The 19,935-nt window shown below is 44.4% G+C and overlaps 1 protein-coding gene across 1 annotated transcript in view; it reads right to left on the reverse strand.

The window, feature by feature from the left end:
* The window catches only part of TAX1BP1 (Tax1 binding protein 1), a 121,420-nt gene that overhangs the window by 32,785 nt on the left and 68,700 nt on the right, over positions 1–19,935 (reverse strand). Inside the window, exons 6-9 of the mRNA XM_066585793.1 lie at positions 11,574–11,722; positions 8,441–8,531; positions 3,178–3,363; positions 1,770–2,018 (exon numbers count right to left, since the gene is read on the reverse strand). Coding sequence (XP_066441890.1) covers positions 1,770–2,018; positions 3,178–3,363; positions 8,441–8,531; positions 11,574–11,722 — 675 coding nt within the window. The remainder of the gene's footprint in view (positions 1–1,769; positions 2,019–3,177; positions 3,364–8,440; positions 8,532–11,573; positions 11,723–19,935) is intronic.

Raw genomic sequence — 19,935 nt, forward strand, 5'->3', positions numbered from 1 at the left:
AGACAGATCCGACAGTTGGACCACCTACCTGAACGCTACCTGAATATGTATGAGGGGCACGCTCGCCTCAACAGGTGGGGGTGGGATCCATATAGCGCAAAAGCAGTCAGTCCAGCACTCAGAAAATCCAATATAGCAGCTTTATATCAGTTCATATTAAAAGCCAATCAAGTGACACGGCAGAGTTAAAAATGGATGTGCTTCAAATGCATTTTAACCCCTTAGTGACCAAGCTTTTTAGTTTTTTCCATTTTTGTTTTTTCCTCCCCCTTTGAAAAAAAAATTGTGACTCCTTTATTTCTCCATTGATCCAGCTGTATGATGGCTTGCTTTTTAGTGGGACGCGTTGTACTTTTTAATGGTACTATTTAATGTGAACAAATTCTAAGTGGAGAAAAATGGGGGGGGAAACCCCCCAAAAACGACATTCAGCTATCTTTCTGTGCGTCTTGTTTCTACGGCGCACAAACTGCAACAAAACTGACATGATAACTTTATTTTATAGGTCAGTAGGATTACTACGATACCAAGCATAGTTTGTTTTTTGCTGTACTGCTTGTATTTTTTTTTTTTAAAGCTATTTAATTTTTTTAAAGTTATTTTCTGTCTCCATCTTCCGTGAACAATAACTTTATTTTTGTGCCGACATAATTGTGGGAGGGCTCATTTTGTGCGGGACGTCCTGCAGTTTCCGTTGCTACCGTTCCTGAATACATACGACTTTTTGATTGCTTTTTATTAGATTTTTTCTTGGAGAAGTAGTGACCAAAAAAAAAGGACATTTCTGGCGTTCTTTATTTTTTTTTTTTGGACGACGTTCAACGTGCAGCGTAAATAATGCATTACTTTGATACATTGGACTTTTACGGACGCAGCGATACCAAATATGTATTTTTGTTTTATTATTTACATTTTATTGTAAGTATAGCAGATTTTTCTTTCTTCCTTTTTTAAAAAACTTTTATTATTTTTTTTTTTTTTTAAATAATTAGTAAAACTTTATTGTTCTTATCTTTACATTTTCTTTTTGTCCTCCTAGGGGACCACAACATGTGATGCTTTGATCGCTCCTGCATTATGATGGCATGCAATAGCATGCCATCATACTGCATTCTAATGAGCAGTCTATCAAGCTACCCCACAGGTATGGCTTGATAGGCATATTGCCAAGACAGCCCTGGGGCTTTTCAGAAAACTCCCGGCTGCCATGACACCCACATAACAGCCTGCGATCTCATCGCGCGGGGGCCGTACGGGACCTCTGAACATCGTTCGGGGAATCTGAATGCTGCTGTTAGAATGGACAGCGACATTTAAAGGGTTAACAGCCCCGATCGGCTGCGCAGCTTGTCGGGATTGTTGCCAACTGCTGACATCTGCGATGTATGGAAGGCAGACACAGCGCTTTCTCCCTCTATACGCATCCTGCAGCTGCGGGACGTAAAAATACTATAGGGCAGTCACTAAGGGGTTAAGTCCGAAACACATCATAGTGTAGTTTTTTCCCCTCCAAGGTTTGTGACTCGATCAGCTTTTAATATGAACTGAAACAAAGCTGTTATATCTGATTTTCTGAGTGCTGGACTGATGGCTTTCGCACTTTATCCTATAACAACAAGACATGAGCTGAAGCGTCTTCTAAGCAATAGCATGCAAGTCAGAATTTCTCTTAGGGAGATTCTATTCTGGTCTCTAAGGTCCTTCTTTAGGTCAGTATATGTGCCGTAAATACACTGTTCCCTAATATACATTATTATGAAGCGGCCTACCTGATCCTTCCTCGAGACGCTGTTAGAGGAGGTTTGCCGATCCCGCAGGCTAAGCTCGGCCAGAGCAGTGGCAAGTTGCTTCTTCACGCTTTCATTCTCCAGACGAGACGTATGAAGGTCGGACATGGTTTTATCCCGTATATTTACTGCATCACTCAGCTCCTTGGACATTAAGGAAGCCTCCTGTCTGCTAGCCTGATGATCATCCTCGAACTTGCGAAGCTGTTGTTTTAAAAAGCCGATATCTTCCTGCGTAGCACAAAAGAAATGCATTCGAGGAGGTTTACGAAAAGCAGCAATACATCAAGTAACGATACAGCAACCGCCCAATGGAGAGGGGGAAGACCCTTATATTAAGGCCCCCTGTCCACGGCAGTGAATCACGCCGTGTGAAGCTTTCCATAGCATTGCTATGGACAGCGCCGGCCCCGTGTCCACGAGCGGAGAATCATTGCCATTCTCCACTCGCGGCAGGCAGTTCGCAGCATGCTGTGAATTGCCCCGATTCTCTGCGGTCAGCCCATCTATCAGATAGGGCTGACCGTCGGAGATTCGTCGGTGGCTCTGCCGCGGGATACAGCAATGCCCATGGACAGGGGGCCTAAGGGACTGTACGATACAAACTCATGGTACAGATCTCTTATTTATTTGGTACATCAGATGCAGGTTACATGTCTACTTCTAGAATTACATGCTATACAAGTTATTTCACGATTACAAGGTTCAATAAAAATATTATAAAGTAGCGCAGCAGCAAAAATGCAACCAAGAACTGGAGTATATTGAACAGACCATCCGGCAAACTGCACTGGAATCGGCAACATTTACTGGGCCCTGAGCATGTGAATCACTGTTAATTGCCAGGTGACTTGGCCTCGAAATATATCAAATCTCAATCTGATCGAGCATTCACAGGTCTGGAGAGGTCAGGACCAGAACTAAAGATAGGGATGGGTCCCAGAGGTGCGGGACCTGTACCTATCAGACTTTCCTGGCAAATTATGTGGGTATGCCATGCAAGTCTTAGATAGGAAAACCCTTTCATGGCTTGGACTTCGTTTTCCAGCTCATCCCAAAGGCTTTCATGGCATACCCACATAATTTGCCATGAAAGTCTGACACATATAGGACCCATCCCCATCTCTAGTTTTGGTCTTGGCTGCGCCCGGACCTATGAATGCAGTGGCTGGGGCTTAGTGGGCCACGCTACTTTACTTTCCCAACTCCCATGGAAGTCAATGGTAGTTACACAAACAGCACAGCGAGCCATGATGATGCAGTACAGGGTCATTCTTTCCTAGAAGCAATGCATATGGAGGTCCTGCATAGCCAAACAGAAATCACAAAAGAGGGTGCACAGAGTAGTAGTACGGCTTACACATAAGACCTTTAACTTAGCAGTTCTCACCTTCTCTGAGGCGTTTTGGAGTAGTTCTGTACACAGCTTCTCTTTATCAGATAGGCAAAGCTTCATTTTGCCGAGTTCCTCTTTGTAGCTTGTAATTAAATTTTCTTTACTGAAATCTAAATTTTTCAATGTCTGCACCTCTGTCAGAAGCTTTGTGTTCTCAATCTCAGTATTCTTCAGGTGAACCTATGAAAAAAAGGACAACTTTAGAGAAAGTCGGTCAGCTAATTTATGCCCATTAAACTCAATATACTGATGCATGAGCGACTGTTAAAACCGCACCATTACCTCTGTGCACGGTGACTCCCACCCCTAGATAAAGCCGCGGAAAGGCTTCCCACACCGTATGTTAATTAGCCTCCGACTGTCTGATAGGCTAATTAACTTCTGCCAGTGGTCCAGACTATCTCCCTCCCTCTTCTGCTAAAAACACCCCCTTCTATGTTGAGACTTCTTCAGCTCCGGCTGCTGGAGACGTCATGCATTCCATGTATTGTGCGCCTGCATCACAGTGAAGCGTCAGGCGCACGTGATGTGACTCCTCCTCTGCAAGAATGACGTCACCTGAATGTGCGATTCTTAACTGTTTGACACCAATTGTCAAACATGGAGGAGGAAGAGTGATGTTTCTTGCTAGATTCAGATTTGGCAACTTGCACATGCTGACTGGAACATTGGACAGAAAGGGCTACTAAAGAATTTTGATAAGCCATGCAATACCCTCTGGTGTACGTCTAGTTGGTTAAGGTTTATAGTGCAGCAAGATAATGATCCGAAAACATATTTCTAGGTCATGTCAGAAGTACTTAAGACAAGACGCTGGTAGGCTTCAAAGAATGGAGCTTGTTTATAATGAACTGGACAGAAGGGTGAAAGCAAAGCAGCCTACAAGTGCAGCACATTTGTGGGAGCTTCTGCAACAATGTTGGGAAGAAATTTCTGAATAATATCTGAATACAAATATAGAAAGAATGCCGCGATGGTATATAGCTGTTATGTCAGCTAGAGGGGGCTACTTTGAAGAGTCAACTATCTGGTTTCAATTTGGTGAAACAAAGTTAAGATTTTATTTTTACTCATCTTAACTTGTTCATTTGTTCTGGTTTACATTTCAAAAGTACATTTGAGGTATTAAACTGTCAATAGCAATAAAAACTGGGAAAATTGAAGGTGTTTTACCTGATCTCCAAGAAAAAAATAATAATAATTCAAAATGTTGTATGTTCCCCAAAGTGGTATTAATAAAGATCGGCAGATCACTCCACAAAAAACAAGCTCCCACACAAGACAATCCAAAAAAAAAAAAAGTATGGGGAGGGGGTCAAAAGAGGAGGACAAAGCAAAATTATTTTTTTTTAAATAAATACATTTAAAAACCTACAAAACTTTGGTATAGTTGTAACTGTACTCAATACACAATAAATATCAGATGCCATTTCTACCGAATGAACGCCGCTGGAGGAAAAATTCCATTTTTCTCCATTATAAACATTTTTTAAGTGTTCTAGCACATGTGGCACGTTAAATGTTACCATTGAAAAATGCAACTTGTCCTGTAGAAAAACAAGCAGTCATGTAGCCATGTCATCGGAAAAATAAGAGCCATGACTTTTTGAAAGTGGGGAGGTAAAGATGAAAAAAGAAAAGGCTGCAGCGGAAAGCTTTGACTGCTGGGACCCCCACTAATCACAAGTGGCAGTCCCCCTCCGTTCACATAGGGAATGCAGTGGTCAAATGTGCAATATTGCAGCCTTCACTGTCCATATCAGTGATTCCCAACCAGAGCGCTGTGGGAAGGAGAGGAGAGAGAACTTTCTCTTTTTGCATGTGTGCCGTGAGAGTAAAAAAATTGTTGCTGAGGTATGCCACAAGTAGAAAACGGGAAACCCAGGTCTATAGGACTACCTGAGATAGCCTTGCTCTGTACATGGCCATCTTCATCAGTCTCATAGAGGGCGAATAGAGGGGTAGTGCACACATACAACCACTATTTACACAAAGGGCTCGGGACTAGAGATGAGCGAGTACCAAAACGCTCGGGTGCTCGTTATTCGAGTCAAGCTTTTCGTAATATTCGAGAGCTCTATTCAAGTAACGAACCCCAATAAAGTCAATGGGAGACCCGAGCATTTTTGTATTTGACCTGCCCGGTGCCGAGCTTCTCTCTCTCTCAGGGCCAACCCCTCTCAGTCACTGTGGGAGAAACCCAAAACGATAGCACAGGATGCACAAATGCTGCTATCTCGTACCACTAAAATAATGCAATGCTATGTTAGAGCTGATATGATCCTAGTTACGATACACGTGAGCATTATAGCAATGCTTCCCATCTAGCTATAGACATTAAATGGGGAAATGGGGAACGTACAAAAATACATACACTTGCAATGCAAGCATCTACAGCCACGTCTCTCTAACTTGCGTTCCCGGTCAGATCATCGGCAGCCCTGTACTCCTGTTACTCCGCTGCCGCCTCTCCTGCGCCGTCTGCATTACGGTTAGACCAGCTAACCAAATATGCATTTTTTCAAACACAAACATAATCCCACAAGCAAACAACAACAGAGATAAATGTGATTCCTGCCAAGGTTACAGAATTCAAACCATAATTGTTGTTGAGGTTTTCCTCTCTCTGGAAGCAAGTTCCACCCCAGGAGCAGAAAACATTCTCCAACTTTGTGCCGTTTCTAACAAAAGAAACGAGACTATTGTTCAATTCACACAAGGAGCGGTCCGAAGCTCGCTGTCTCCAAGGGTAACTGGTTCCATATGTGCCTCTCACTGTGTGGAGAGCGATGATCTGACTGTTAATATAAACCTGTCACCCCATCATTTTAGGTCGTGACCCATTGTTTTATAGGTCTCTATTGGAGAAAATACTCTGCAGTTTAAAAGCCGTGTTCCTGTAGCCTGATGGCAACCGATCCATAAATGTAGTATTTGTAAAGGGGCGTTCTAGTTATGTTATGGGGACGTATAGACGCAGCATAAGGTGTGTGGCCAGCCCTCCGTTAATAACGTAACACTCTCCAGTAAGCTGCCGCTGCCTGCAGAATACGTCAAGCACTCATTTATTAGAGATTTTACTGAACATTTGTACAAAAGTTTTACTTTTGACTTTTTTTTTTACTCTGTTGATGGATTGAAAATTGCAAGAGCTGCATTAATGTACATAGATGCACCCTTATACAGATGAATCTGTCACATCCCTGTCAGTTTTCCATCTACTAGTCACAATAATAATATACGAGACAGACTTGGGGCATCATGCCTTCCCTCATATCAGTTACAACATTCTGCCTTCTATCATTCAATGGATCCAAAAGGGGACCTGCGGACCCCATAGACTTCTGAAGATTTTGTTATAGCAGCAAGATTAATACTCTATGCTACACTATTAATGCCATCAGAAGCAATAAAAAAAATCTGATGGAAGAACTTAAAGGTGTTTTCCAGGGAAATACTATTGATTACCTATAGTCAGGACACGTGATCAATTGTTGATCGGCTGGGGTGTACTGCTCCAGATCCTGACTGATCAGCCGATCGGGCACCCGCTGTCAGCGCCGCTACACACAGGGGTAAGGAGCAGCAGTGTAGTGGCCAGCACTTGTAGCTCCCATTGACTGAAGTTACATCTGCAGCTTCAAACACTAGCTACTACACTCAGCTTCCTCTGCATGCGTACCCCTGAGTGTAGCGGCACAGGCGGGGGATCTGACAGATTTCTGAGCGGCAGAACCAATCATCTACTAGCGACCTATTCTGAGGATAGGTCATCAATAGTATTTCCCTGAAAAACCCCTTAAGCCTGGGTTCCCAAGGGACGGAAATCTCGTGGAATGCCCACAGTGGGACCGCATGGAAATTCTGTGAGATTTCCGCAGTGGAAATGCCGCTTCAAAACCCACGCCATTTAACATGGGCTTGAAGCGGCTTTTCTGCCTGTATTCGGCGGCAGAAATCTCTGCCCATAGAGATAAGAGAGCCTACAGTGGACACGGCGATACAATTGAGATGTCGTGGATTTGAATTCTGCGCGGCTTGTCCGCAGCGGACTGTCGGTAGTGTGTGAACGGGATTTTTGCAAATCTTGTCTACGTTGCTTAGTCTCAGGAAAGTCCGCCCCGTGTGAACCCAGCCTACGGGCGCGTTCATACATTACTGATTTGCTGTGGATTTTGTAGCAGATTTTGGCGCAGAGCTGCAGCTCACTTCACCCTTTCAATTGAATTCAATTTAAAGGGGTGAAATCTGTACCAAAATCCGCTGCAAATCAGCAACGTGTGACAACACCCTTAGAAGGGAATCTGTCATTATTTCACCTCCTTACACTGCAATCTAAATAGGAGCTAGGGAATAGTGTGTACACATGCCCGTGTCTGCCATTACTAATAAAGGATAGCTTGGAAAACCCACTTTTATTTGCTCCAGCGAAGTATGCAAATGACTCTTGCGGCGCTCGCTGAGCATTCCTTCTCCCGTTAAGTGTCTCCTTGTTAGGAGCAACGACGCCTCCAACCTCCTACCATCTGCTCAAGATTGACGCCTCCTACAGAGACTGTCGGATGACACATGAACCTGCAAGAGATGTCATTCTGCAGCAGACGGGTGTTACTGCTTACCTTTGGTCACAGACATTACTGAAAAGTGGAAAAAAATATACATTATAAATATAATATATATAATATATAAAATATAAGAAAGACCTAGCAGGCGACCATACTTACTGATATTATGGTGTATAGATATATACAAGTGAGGCGAAAAACCTGCCCTCCCCTGCAGCATGCAGGCCAGGCAAAATGCATAAGGAGGAGCTTAACCAGGTGCAAAATACTGAAGAACAGCCACTACTACAGGTGACCCACAATGTGTTTTCACCTACCTTGTATATATCATATCATATCAGTAAGTACACATACTTGCTATCTTTTTCTTGAATCGAAATGTCCCTTTTTTGCTGTATGTATAACAGATATTGACCCAACGATATACTGGCAGTTGGTAGAACAGTCAGGCGTTCAGGTCCTTTGCCATGAAGGATACCGTTGATGCATATAGCGCCCGATCATTTGGCATTCTTGATTTAGTATTCCTAGAACGGATTCCCACAAGTTTGGCAATGGCAGCAGTTGCGTCATCTCCTTAATGTGTTCCTCAGATGTGTTTACTGCGTGAACATGTGCTTATCAACCAGTTACGTCAGCTGTGAAACCTGACTTACAGAACACGGCAGCTATACCTTCTCATGGCCGCTTACCTTATACAGCTCCTTCTCATCCTTCTCGTTCTTTAGCTGAAACTCCATTTGTTCCCGCTCCAACTTGATTTTTTTAAGTTTATCTTTTAGGCTGAAAAAAAAGTAAGAGATTTAAGATTATATTAAAAAGATAGGTCTTATTTCAAGTGGGTCCGTCACCTACACACGGCAAGAGTCAGCCTGTATTCAGGATGCCAGAACATGCGATAATCAGCATTTATTAACCTGACACCTTGTCAGACAGATCAGTGCTTCCAGTAAGAAATAAACTTGCTTTCTTACTATAGCACCCCCTAATGGCCTTTTACACGGGACAACATTTTCCGGATTCTCGTATGCCCGACGGATCGAGCTGATGATATCGCCATAGGCTCGTTCGCGCTCAGGCAGCCCGTTTAGACTGCACAACGCTCGTTGAGAATCAGACAGTCCTCGGACGTTTATCGTTCAGCGTTTCACATTCCTATGTGATAATAAGTGCCCAAGCTGGCGCTTATTTTTATGCCGGCCGAAACTGAACGACTAACGAGAAGTGCACGATTCTCATTAGCTGGTGTTTAAACTGAGCGATTATCATTCCGTTTCTGAACCATAATCATTCCGTGTAAATGGGACTTAAGTATTACCACTTATCTCCTTTCAACACATCCACCGCCCTGTGCTCTTCAACAAGGGACAAGCACATACTGTCTGTCAGTATCTCTTAGCCTGCTTAACAGCAGTGATCCCTCCACAGTCACTGGCAACGCCATTGGAATAATCCCAGGATCAACAACCCTTCTGAGGTAATTAGTAGTAATATGTAATATTCTAAAGCAAGACATCCAGATCCTCAAACTCTTATTGAGTTCGCCATCACCACGTCGTCAGAGTTCAATAGTCCCACTGCTCTTACAGTAAAGAACCCCCTTCCATGTCTGTGTAGAAACCTTCATTCCTCTAGATGTAGAGAGCGCCCTCTTGTTACAGTCACAGTGCTGGGTACAAAAAGATGACGGGAGAGAACACTGTATTGTCCCCAGATATATTGATACATAGTTATTAGGTCGCCCCTCAGCTGTTTTCTTACTATACTAAATAATCCCAATTTTGATCACCTCTCTGGGTATTGTAGTTCATCCATTCTGTTTATTACTTTAGTTGTCCGCCTTTGTACCCCCTCAAGCTCTGATATGCCCTTCTTGAGTACCTGTGCCCAAAACAGTACACAATATTCTGTGTGTGGTCTGACCAGCGACCACCAAAGAGGAAGAGCAATGTCCTTGTCATGCGCCCCTAGACCTCTTTTGAAGCACGCCATGATCCCATTTGCCTTGGCAGCAGCTGCCTGACACTGGTTGCTCCAGTTAAGTTTACAGATCACCAAAATCTAAGTCCTTTTCCATGTCACTGTTACCCAGTGGTTTCCCATGTAGTGTGTAAAGGCCCGTTTAGATACACAGATGATCGCACAAAAGATGGCATTTAAGAGGTCATCTTGCATTATCTGCTATTGGTACTAATGCTCATTAGTACAGATAGTCCCCGACTTGCGAACGGGTTCCGTTCCGGGAGCCCGTTCGCAAGTCCGTTTTGTTCGCAAGTCGAACAAATGGTTGTATGGAGGGGATCGCAGGTGGACCCCGCTCCATACAACGTCGGGTGCAGGCTGTTCTTACAGCGGGCACCCGGCGGCAGCAGTTCCGACGAGCTGCGCCGCTTGTCGGAACTGTTAACACTTTAAATACCGCTCTGACAGCGGTATTTAAAGTGTTAACAGTTCTGACGAGCGGCGCGGCTCGTCGGAACTGCTGCCGCCGGGTGCCCGCTGTAAGAAACAGCCTGCACCCGACGTTCAGAGGGGCCCGTACAGCGTCCCACGATGAGATCGCGGGACGCTGTGCGGTTGCTAGGCAGCCGGGGAGCTCCTGAAAGGCCCCAGGGCTGCCTATGCAGAGTGCCCATCAAGCGCACGGCTTGCTAGGCGCTCTGCATAGACAGCCCTAGGGCCTTTCAGAAGGCCCCCGGCTGCCTAGCAACCGCGATCTGCCCGGACAGGCTTCTATCAGGCTTGATAGAAGCCTGTCCGGTCCCTGCGCAGTATGATGTAATGCCATAGCATTACATCATACTGTGCAGAACAGATAGTTCGTATCTTGCGAAATTCGTAACTCGAATGTTCGCAAGTCGGGGACTATCTGTACCAATTAGCAGTGTGTGAGCCGCTGGGAGCTGAATTAATTCACAGGACCGCCTGCTATTCTCTGAATAAATTCCTTTTGTTCTGCAGGAGGGGCTGACAGCTGAGCCAAAGCGATCGGCTGTTCTCAGCAGTCCCCAGGCAGAACACAGCGTGCGGTCCATCTTATCAGCTGTTCTGCTGAACAAGGGATTTCGAGAACTGAAAACAGACGTTCAGCAGAAAACTGAAAGATGGTCACAACAATGATCGCTCAAAAGATGGCTTTTGAGCGAATTCTGAGCGATAATCGTTGTGTCTAAATGGGCCCTAATGGGGACATGCATTTCCTCTGCCCATGTGCATAACTTTACATTTATCAGTGCTAAACCTAATTTGCCAATTTCTGCCCCCAACTTAACCAGATCCGTTTGAAGCTGCATTCTGTCCTCCGGTGTTAATCACTTCGCATTGATATTTACTGTATAACCCTACAAGATCATGCTCTGAAATGGCTCTAGTAGCTAAAAGCCACTATACAACGATTTTATTGAGAACATGGGCTGATTACAATTCAATCCTGCCATCGTACCTCCAGTGACCGTCACACCATTTATTACAGCTGCACTTTGCCCAATACTACAATGGCGCTTGATGGATATTGAGGAATCTTTATCAATACAGGAGAGCTGGAATAGCTGTTCATGGTAACCAATCAGATTTTCATTTTTCAGAGGGACTTTGGGAAAATTAAACCACAAACCTCACTGGTTACTGTAGACAACTGCTCGACATTTCCACTGTGCCAATTATAGTATATATCCTCCATTGTGCTTCTATATATCCATTCTGATGTGCATGGTGAGAAGACTGCTCAATGGCTTGTGCTCTGTTACTTCAGGCGAGGTGACTAGTATTACGACCCATCATATTTCGGTACTGTTCCCAGTACTCACAGTGAATATATAGCCTTACCTATCTAATTCCGTTTCCTTTTCAATGGCTTTCTGAGTCACAGTGATGAGGTCTTCTTCAAGCTGAAGAATTTTTGAAGACATTTCTTTACATGCTTTCTTTACTTCTTCACTTTCTGCTTTTAGGATGTCAGTGGCTTGAAGTAATCCCTAGAAGTCAAACAAATGACCACTTTTACCAATTGCAACTTTGCTACTGAACTAGAAGATCTTCTAAAAGGTATGAAAGTGTTAAAGTAGTCAGTTAATTTAGGTGATATTTAAAGGGTATCTTAGCCATATCAATCAGGTATGCCTAATTATTATTCAATACATCGGTAAAGAGAATAATGAGAAACACTCAAGTGATGCTTTCAAGCTCTTCTCTTTTATTATTTCAAAGCAAGAGGTTATATAGTATGGCATCCCCACAAAAGGAACAAGTTAACAATTCAAAGTCTACAGCACGTGTGATACGTCTCTCTTAGTAAAACATTACAAAGGTTAATTATGACAAAGCTGCATGCTCAGTGTCTGAGACCCTGCTAGTAAAATTTCACTCCAATGCGTCCTTTGCGCACATACTTCTTGCTATGCACACAACACTACTACATAACACAGAATTCAATACTTTCACACTAGTGAGCCATCTGCTTGTTTATGATAGTACGATTTTGTTTTCTCCTGCACTAACTAGTTATGTCCAAAAGACAAAATCTATAAAGATACCAACAGATATGTTACACACATATGGCATATTAGATTACACAGCTGACAGAGAAGGTACCTATGGAGCTAATATTTAGCATTTCAGAGTGCAAAATAAATTTTTGTACACAGGAAGTGCGCAGAAAGAAAGAAATATCCTGGCAGCACTTCTGCTCTGGCCTCACACAAATAAAATGAAAAAATACATAGAGACGGCTAGGTGTGTCGCAGGAGCTCAGCCATGCCAACTTGCTCAATCTCCTGTCAAGCTGCAGCAGGAGCCTTCCCCTATGCTCTGTTTACAGTGGGGCAAAAAGATGGTTAGTCCACACTCCCCTTAACAAGTCCCACCCTTCAGCCGACTACCTAACAGATCAGCAGAAATGAAGCCCTGTGTTCTCTGCAGCATGTTCTGCATTATTCTGAAAGTTTTGTGAAAATCCTGCAGACAAAAACACAAAGGACAACTATACTTCTTGTTACTTTTAACATTAATTTCTAGGCTTATTCTCCTCTTACGGTGGTTCCAGTTTCAGTTTTACCAGCTGTCCATGCAGTAGTCCTCATTTGATGAATAACAAAAACAGAGTTTGTATTTGAACAGAAGACTCACTGAGCAAATGACAAGGTAACAAAAACATACACAAATGGGTTTCTATGCATTCGGCAAGGAGTAGCCCATTACATGATGCTTAACGCCAGCAGGGAGGAGCCTATATTAGCGTTAAGGACAACGGGTATAGTTCCATCACTATAATCAGATAGCCATGGACTTACAGGTCGTAGGTGTAGCTGTGGGAGGGCTTGTTGTTCTGCAGAAGGAGCGGTGTGAGGGCTTGTTGTTCTGCAGGAGGAGCGGTGTGAGGGCTTGTTGTTCTGCAGGAGGAGCAGTGAGAGGGCTTGTTGTTCTGCAGGAGGAGCAGTGAGAGGGCTTGTTGTTCTGCAGGAGGAGCGGTGAGAGGGCTTGTTGTTCTGCAGGAGGAGCGGTATGAGGGCGGCTTGTTCTGCAGGAGGAGCGGTGTGAGGGCGGCTTGTTCTGCAGGAGGAGCGGTGTGAGGGCTTGTTGTTCTGCAGGAGGAGCGGTGAGAGGGCTTGTTGTTCTGCAGGAGGAGCGGTGTGAGGGCGGCTTGTTCTGCAGGAGGAGCGGTGAGAGGGCGGCTTGTTCTGCAGGAGGAGCGGTATGAGGGCTTGTTGTTCTGCAGGAGGAGCGGTGTGAGGGCTTGTTGTTCTGCAGGAGGAGCGGTGTGAGGGCTTGTTGTTCTGCAGGAGGAGCGGTGTGAGGGCTTGTTGTTCTGCAGGAGGAGCGGTGTGAGGGCTTGTTGTTCTGCAGGAGGAGCGGTGTGAGGGCTTGTTGTTCTGCAGGAGGAGCGGTGTGAGGGCTTGTTGTTCTGCAGGAGGAGTGGTGTGAGGGCTTGTTGTTCTGCAGGAGGAGCGGTGTGAGGGCTTGTTGTTCTGCAGGAGGACTTGTATTTTTCAATGCTTCAATTTGGGGTACATAAAACTTAATAACTTCCATTAATTTTTTGGATGCGTGAATAAAACCCTACAATAAGGCCTCATGTTAACAACCGCACTGGTAAAACATAGTCTCCCAGCGTTTTACCGTTGTTTGCAAGCAGCGGGTCTGCTGACAGCCAGCAGGGGCTGCGTATGGCTGTGAGTGTACTGCGCATGGCCATGTATCACATGCACACGGTCATGCGCAGTGTGGCTTTTTTTTTTTTTAATTCCCGTTTCATAGCGGGGTTGCATATGAAAACGCTGCCTATACGCAATGTATTGCATATGGACAGCGTTGCATACACCGCCTATACAAATATATAGGGCTCACGCTGTGTGGTACGCAGGGAAATGGAGTATGCTGCAATCTATATTTTGTGCGTACCTACACAGTGTCTACACGCACATGTGCATGGATCAGTGAAAGTCCGTTGACTTTCATTGACTACATTCACCATGCATCGCACGGTGTGGAAAAACCACCCGTGGACATGAGCCCCAAGTCCGCCATTTTTATTTTTGCCTTAGAAACTTTATGCCAATAACAGTACAGCATAAAAGGGATTACAGTTATCCCATGGGTTGGTAAAGTTATAGTAGTGCAAATCGTGTACCGGTAACGTTATGCTTTACTACTGTTTAGTACATCTCACAAAATAAAATAGTGTTTATGTTGCTGTGATCCAAGAGCCGTAAAGGCTGATTTAGACAACGATTTTCGCTCAAAATCACTCAAAGACGTCTTTTGAGCGATAATCGTTGTGTCCAACTGTGCTGACCTAGTGCAGTTTTCGTTAGGCCATCGCTGATCTTTCAAGCGTGCTGAAAGACAACGATGAGCCTTATCAGGAATTCACAGCGGGATACAGGTAATACTATTGTTTCAGCTGTATCCCGCTCCCTGATGACAGGAGGGGTATGAAGAACACAGCAGTCCAGCTCTGTTCTCCATACCCAGCACGGAGCGCTCGGCTGTATAACAGTTGGGCGCACCGATCAGAGAACAGCTGGATGCAGAAGACAAGCAGGGACACCCGGTTGTCTTCTGCATCCTCCGCTCGGAGCACTGTGCTATATAACAGCCGGGCGCTCCAAGCAGAGAACAGTTGTATGCAGAAGACAAGCAGGGACACCCCGCTTGTCTTCTGCATCCTCCGCTCGGAGCGCTCAGCTGTAGAACAGCCGGGTGTTCCGAGCAGAGAACAGCTGGATGCAGAAGACAAGCGGCCCCGCTTGTCTTCTGCAGCCTCCGCTCGGAGCGCAAGGCGAATGCTCAATGTTTGAGTGATCACCTTGCGCTGTAAAAAAACACAACAATTATCGCTCAAAAATAATTTTGGGGCGATAATCGTTGTGTCTAAACCAGCCTTCACTCTTTATTTGTCAGTTAATATAGTCTTATGCGGGCTTTTTTTTGGGGGGGGGGGGGGGGTAATTTTTTTAATGATTAACTTTTTTGGGGAAGAAAAAAAAAATTGCTCTTGCTCATTTTACCGTCATCTACCATGCGGTATAAATAAAACGTCATTTCGACCGTGACAATGATACATTTGTGGTTTTATTTTGTTTGTTTGTTTTTTTAACACTCAAAGTAAAATCCCTTTTCAAGATTTTCCCATTTTTGCTGTTTGTTTTTTCATTTTCTCTAAATTGAACTTTATTGTTTAGCCCAATAGATGGACTTGACACTGCAACCTTCTGATTACTTCTATAATGCTTCAGTATACTGCATGTACCAAGGCATTATAGCCTTCAGTGATAATCTGATAAGCCATCCATTAAACGGAGCCTTTGGTCTTGGTTAGGCCTCGGCAAACCAACACTCTGCCTCGGAGTACCCTTCCTGTGCCCAAACGCCTAGAGGTCAACCACAGCCGGGATCGGAGTTCTAGCCAATGCTGGCAGTGGCTGTGGGATGTTGCGACATCAGAATGGACATGAAGCCAGGCAAACAGAACAGATCAGCTCTTCTGGATGGGCTGAAATTTTCTCAGGGCAAAATTTATTTAGACACAAAACATCGTTTGAGCGATACCACAAATATAACGAGGTGATCGGGTGAAATAATAATGACTGCAGAGGCTTGAACAGAAATGGTCAATGGCTTGTAAGAGCAGAGGAGACTAAAGACAAGGAACTGGAGCCAGAACTGGAACACTTCTCTCCAAACCACATGCTAATGTTTGTGATGTCAGAAGCCACATTCAATTAAAAGGTGTGAACCCAAAATTATGACCTTTCAATTTACAGGCCGACACTGCGGTGTGAAATTTAGAAAACCTATACAAATAAGTTATTACCACTGTTGTGGGTATAGAATATGACAGTAATATTGGTAATGTGAATGTCACATGGTAGCCGATGCATATGGCCATACGTCACAGCCGCTATGGTGAACCTGACATTAAGGGGCGCCAAACCACATGCGGGCTCCTGAGCAACTGGCTGCAGTCCTCTGACTTAGCGCATACTGTATATAGTATGAATAATTGGCTGCAAACCTTCCAGTGATGCGCCATCAGTAGACGACATTTTGGCTTCATTGCCATGTTGGACATAGGGGTTAATGTAATGCTAAGTGACAGCCAATACGCCTTTTTACTGACCTTACTAATGGGTATTAAAGGGAATCTGTCGTCATGTTTTTGCAGCCCTCACTGACAGCACCGTAAAGTAGCGTCTGTCGCGCTGATTACAGTGATGTGTCTGCTGTGTGCATCTGTGCAGTAGTTTTGGAGAAACTTGCATTTTATTAATAGCAGCCAGACACAGAACTAGTCCTCCATATTCATGAGCTGCAGCCAGCCACACCCACCCCGCCCTCCAGCCAATCATTGGCAGCACTCTCTATGCACAGTAATAGGCAGACAGCTGCCAATCAGTAGATAGATGATGGCGTTGTTAGTCGTCTCGGTCATCATAGTGATCAGCGAGATTGTCACTACCAAATGCTGCTCTCAGAAAGTGGGGCAAAAAGATGGTCACGGTCTCTTTAATCTTTCACATACATCTTTTTAAGGTAGTGGATTGGCTGACAGCTAGGCTCCTGCTCTAACTACCAGTAGCAGAGAAATCTCAGATCCTGGCAGTTTAACTCCTTAAATGCCATAATACCAACTGCAGCATTTAAGCAGCTGACAGGGGGAGAGGCCTCCTTCTGTCACCCATCGCCACCACCAAGTGCCACAGCAAGACACCAATGGTTATCCATGGCAGCGGGAATCCTGAAGAAGGCTTCCATGTCTGCTATATAAATCAGCCTATAAGACCTTCCTTCTGGCGGAGACAGAGGCTGCTGTCACACGCTGAGCAGAACGCACTTCACAAGTAATGCGCCGCACTCTTAGCAATCAAACAAATTGCATCTTCAAGTCCCCTTCAGGGATTAAAATACAGCGTCAAACAAAAAAGTTCAATAACGTTTTTTTCCCCTCTTCTCCTGCTCTTTTGAGGTTTGAGAGGACTATTATGCAAGTCTGTTGGGAGACTCATAGCCTGGGGGGACGGGAAATGTGTGTTTCCCCTTTTCTTCATAAGAACTGATATGATTCTAACAATATAGTTTATCAGCACAATTTTCTACTGTATGCTTATATTGGAAAATTTCACTAAATATATTTTGAAAGAAAAAAGTTCAATAACTTAATTTAAAGAGAAAAAAATATATATTTTTTTTAAATGGCTAAAATACAAAAACATTTTTTCAAAAAAAGCAATATAAAGAGATTACCACGTTCGTACGTGCAAGGTGAACGCCGTAAAATCGTTTTTAAAAAGTAATGCCAGAATTGCCAGTTCTTTTGCTCGCTTTTCAAAAACGTAAAAAAAACACAAAAAAAACCACATGTACCCCAAAAGGTTACCAATAAAAGCTACAACTACTCCCACAAAATACTGACCTTACATAGCGCGGTCACCAGAAAAAAAAAATAATAAAAGTGTGATGGATCTTAGCATGTGGCAATGCAGATTCAATGGCTTTACTTTCAAAATGTGTTTGTGTGCAAGAGTAATAAAAAAAATATAAAAACAAACAATCTATATAAACTTGGTATTGCCGTAATCATGCTGATCCAGAGAGGTTTGTAAGTTATGTTTACTGAATGCAAAAACAAACCCCAAAACAATGGTGGAATATCTGGGAAAGTTCTCCAACACATTCTATGTACCCCAGAGTGGCACCATTAGGCCGGCTGCACCCGCTGGATCTGCATTGTGGGACCCAGAGCGGCACCATTAGGCCGGCTGCACCCGCTGGATCTGCATTGTGGGACCCAGAGCGGCACCATTAGGCCGGCTGCACCCGCTGGATCTGCATTGTGGGACCCAGAGAGGGAGGTAAGTTAATATATGGCTGAACAGAACTTTAAGAACCTTACAGAAGAGAACGGCTTGAAGTTCTGGATGAACGTGTACAGCAGTGAGCCAGCATGGCCACTACTGAACTGCTCTGGCATTATGTTGCACAGACTGGCTTTCACCAATGCGGCCGGTGTCATACACACACAAGACTACTTCTTGCTTTCATTACAAATAGGAGTAAGCTGACAAGTCTATGTGAGTGGTACAGTCACCCTGATGGAGGGCACCAAGCCAAGGAGCCCCATGGTACAAGTGCAGCGTTGGAGAAATGGCACTGGACAGTATCCAAGTTCGCTACAAACTATTCAGGTACTATAAAATATAATGAGGGGCTGTGTTTACTCATTAATTGTAAAATCATGCTCTGAGCTACAGTAATTAAGAGGAGAACTTTTACAAGCACCCGGGGGTTGTACAGAGACGCACTGCGTAACAAGTCTTCTTTCCAAACTTGCTAGACGTTCTCCCCCTCCTAGTTATTTAAAGAGGTCTTCCACCTAGCTTTAATTTTGAGAACATTCTAATTCCAGCTGTGGCTTCACGGGGACTGAGAGATTATATGCCGCGTGCGTGATATTATATTCGCATGTGATTTCCGTTATTCTCTATGGGAGACGTTAATAAAGAGATTTTTCTTGGTTTTGTGCAGTTTTGCTGCATATCTGTTGCATGGGATGAAGTATTGCTGCACAACTCTTGCCTAATTCCGCAGCCAAGTACAGATCAGGTTGGTGTCCGACAGGCTGGCTTCGTGGTACACACTGTATAACAACTACAGTTCTCACCTTCGTATTAGACTATCAGCTCAAGGCAAAATTGCCACTTCAATGGGCCAGCTTTATAGACCCTGGTTAAAGAGGTTGTGCCAAGGCGCACAACCCATTCCAGAATAGAGGGCCCAGGGCCAACTGCTAATCACCCTGGGTCCCATTCTCCAAACCCCCAGCAATCAGTTGATTTTGCCGGAAGAAGCCGCAGTCAGCGGTTCACATGAAAGTCCACCCTGTAATACCAGGACGGCAGAAGGTCTGCTAGAAGAGGGGGTTACTCTTACTGAGCAGCTTCCCTTTCTGGATCATAAAAGGGGATCCCAAGTGGCAGTCCCCAGCCTATGACGTTCATTTACCCTAATAAAGGCATAAGAACAGGGGTTGTGCCCTTACCGATACCCCTGGGTGCTACTGTAGGGAAACTCAACACTTACTGCCAGATTTCAGTTAATTACTGGGCTTATAGCAGTACCTCACTGTAGTCAGCATATGGTCAAAAGGTCCTTCTAACAAACAGGAATTGCCCACCTCTAACACCTATGCACCCCAGGACATGTGTGTATGTCCTTGGTGCGCAAACTTTGTATAATGCGGGATTGGGAGCCGAGCAGACGTAGCCATTCTGAACTCCTGGCATCATGGCGCTTGGGATATGAGCCCTGATGCCAGGAGAATGGGCAGTGATGCTGGATTGGTTGCAGTGGTCAGGTGACAAACCCGAGACCATGGCAGAACTACAGCGCTGGATCCCTGCGGCAGAGGAGGGTAAAGTACTGCTGATAACAGAATGAAGCTATAGGGCAACGTTGTCCAGGAGCCGAACAACCCATTTAACGTGTTTTTAACCCGTTTAGGTTTTCTAGCTCTATATGCTTTATATAGAATAGAAAGCGGATGATATTCACAGCCTGGCATAGGGAATGCTTACTGAAGTATCCCATCGTTCCATACAAACGGAGATGAGAAATCGCACCAGTCTTCGTATTCCCAAGTTGCCGTTCAATCTGACTTAGTAGCCCAGCCAATTAAAAAAACTTTTATAGT

This window comes from Eleutherodactylus coqui, chromosome 12 (assembly GCF_035609145.1).
Source record: "Eleutherodactylus coqui strain aEleCoq1 chromosome 12, aEleCoq1.hap1, whole genome shotgun sequence".
Lineage (NCBI taxonomy): Eukaryota > Metazoa > Chordata > Amphibia > Anura > Eleutherodactylidae > Eleutherodactylus > Eleutherodactylus coqui.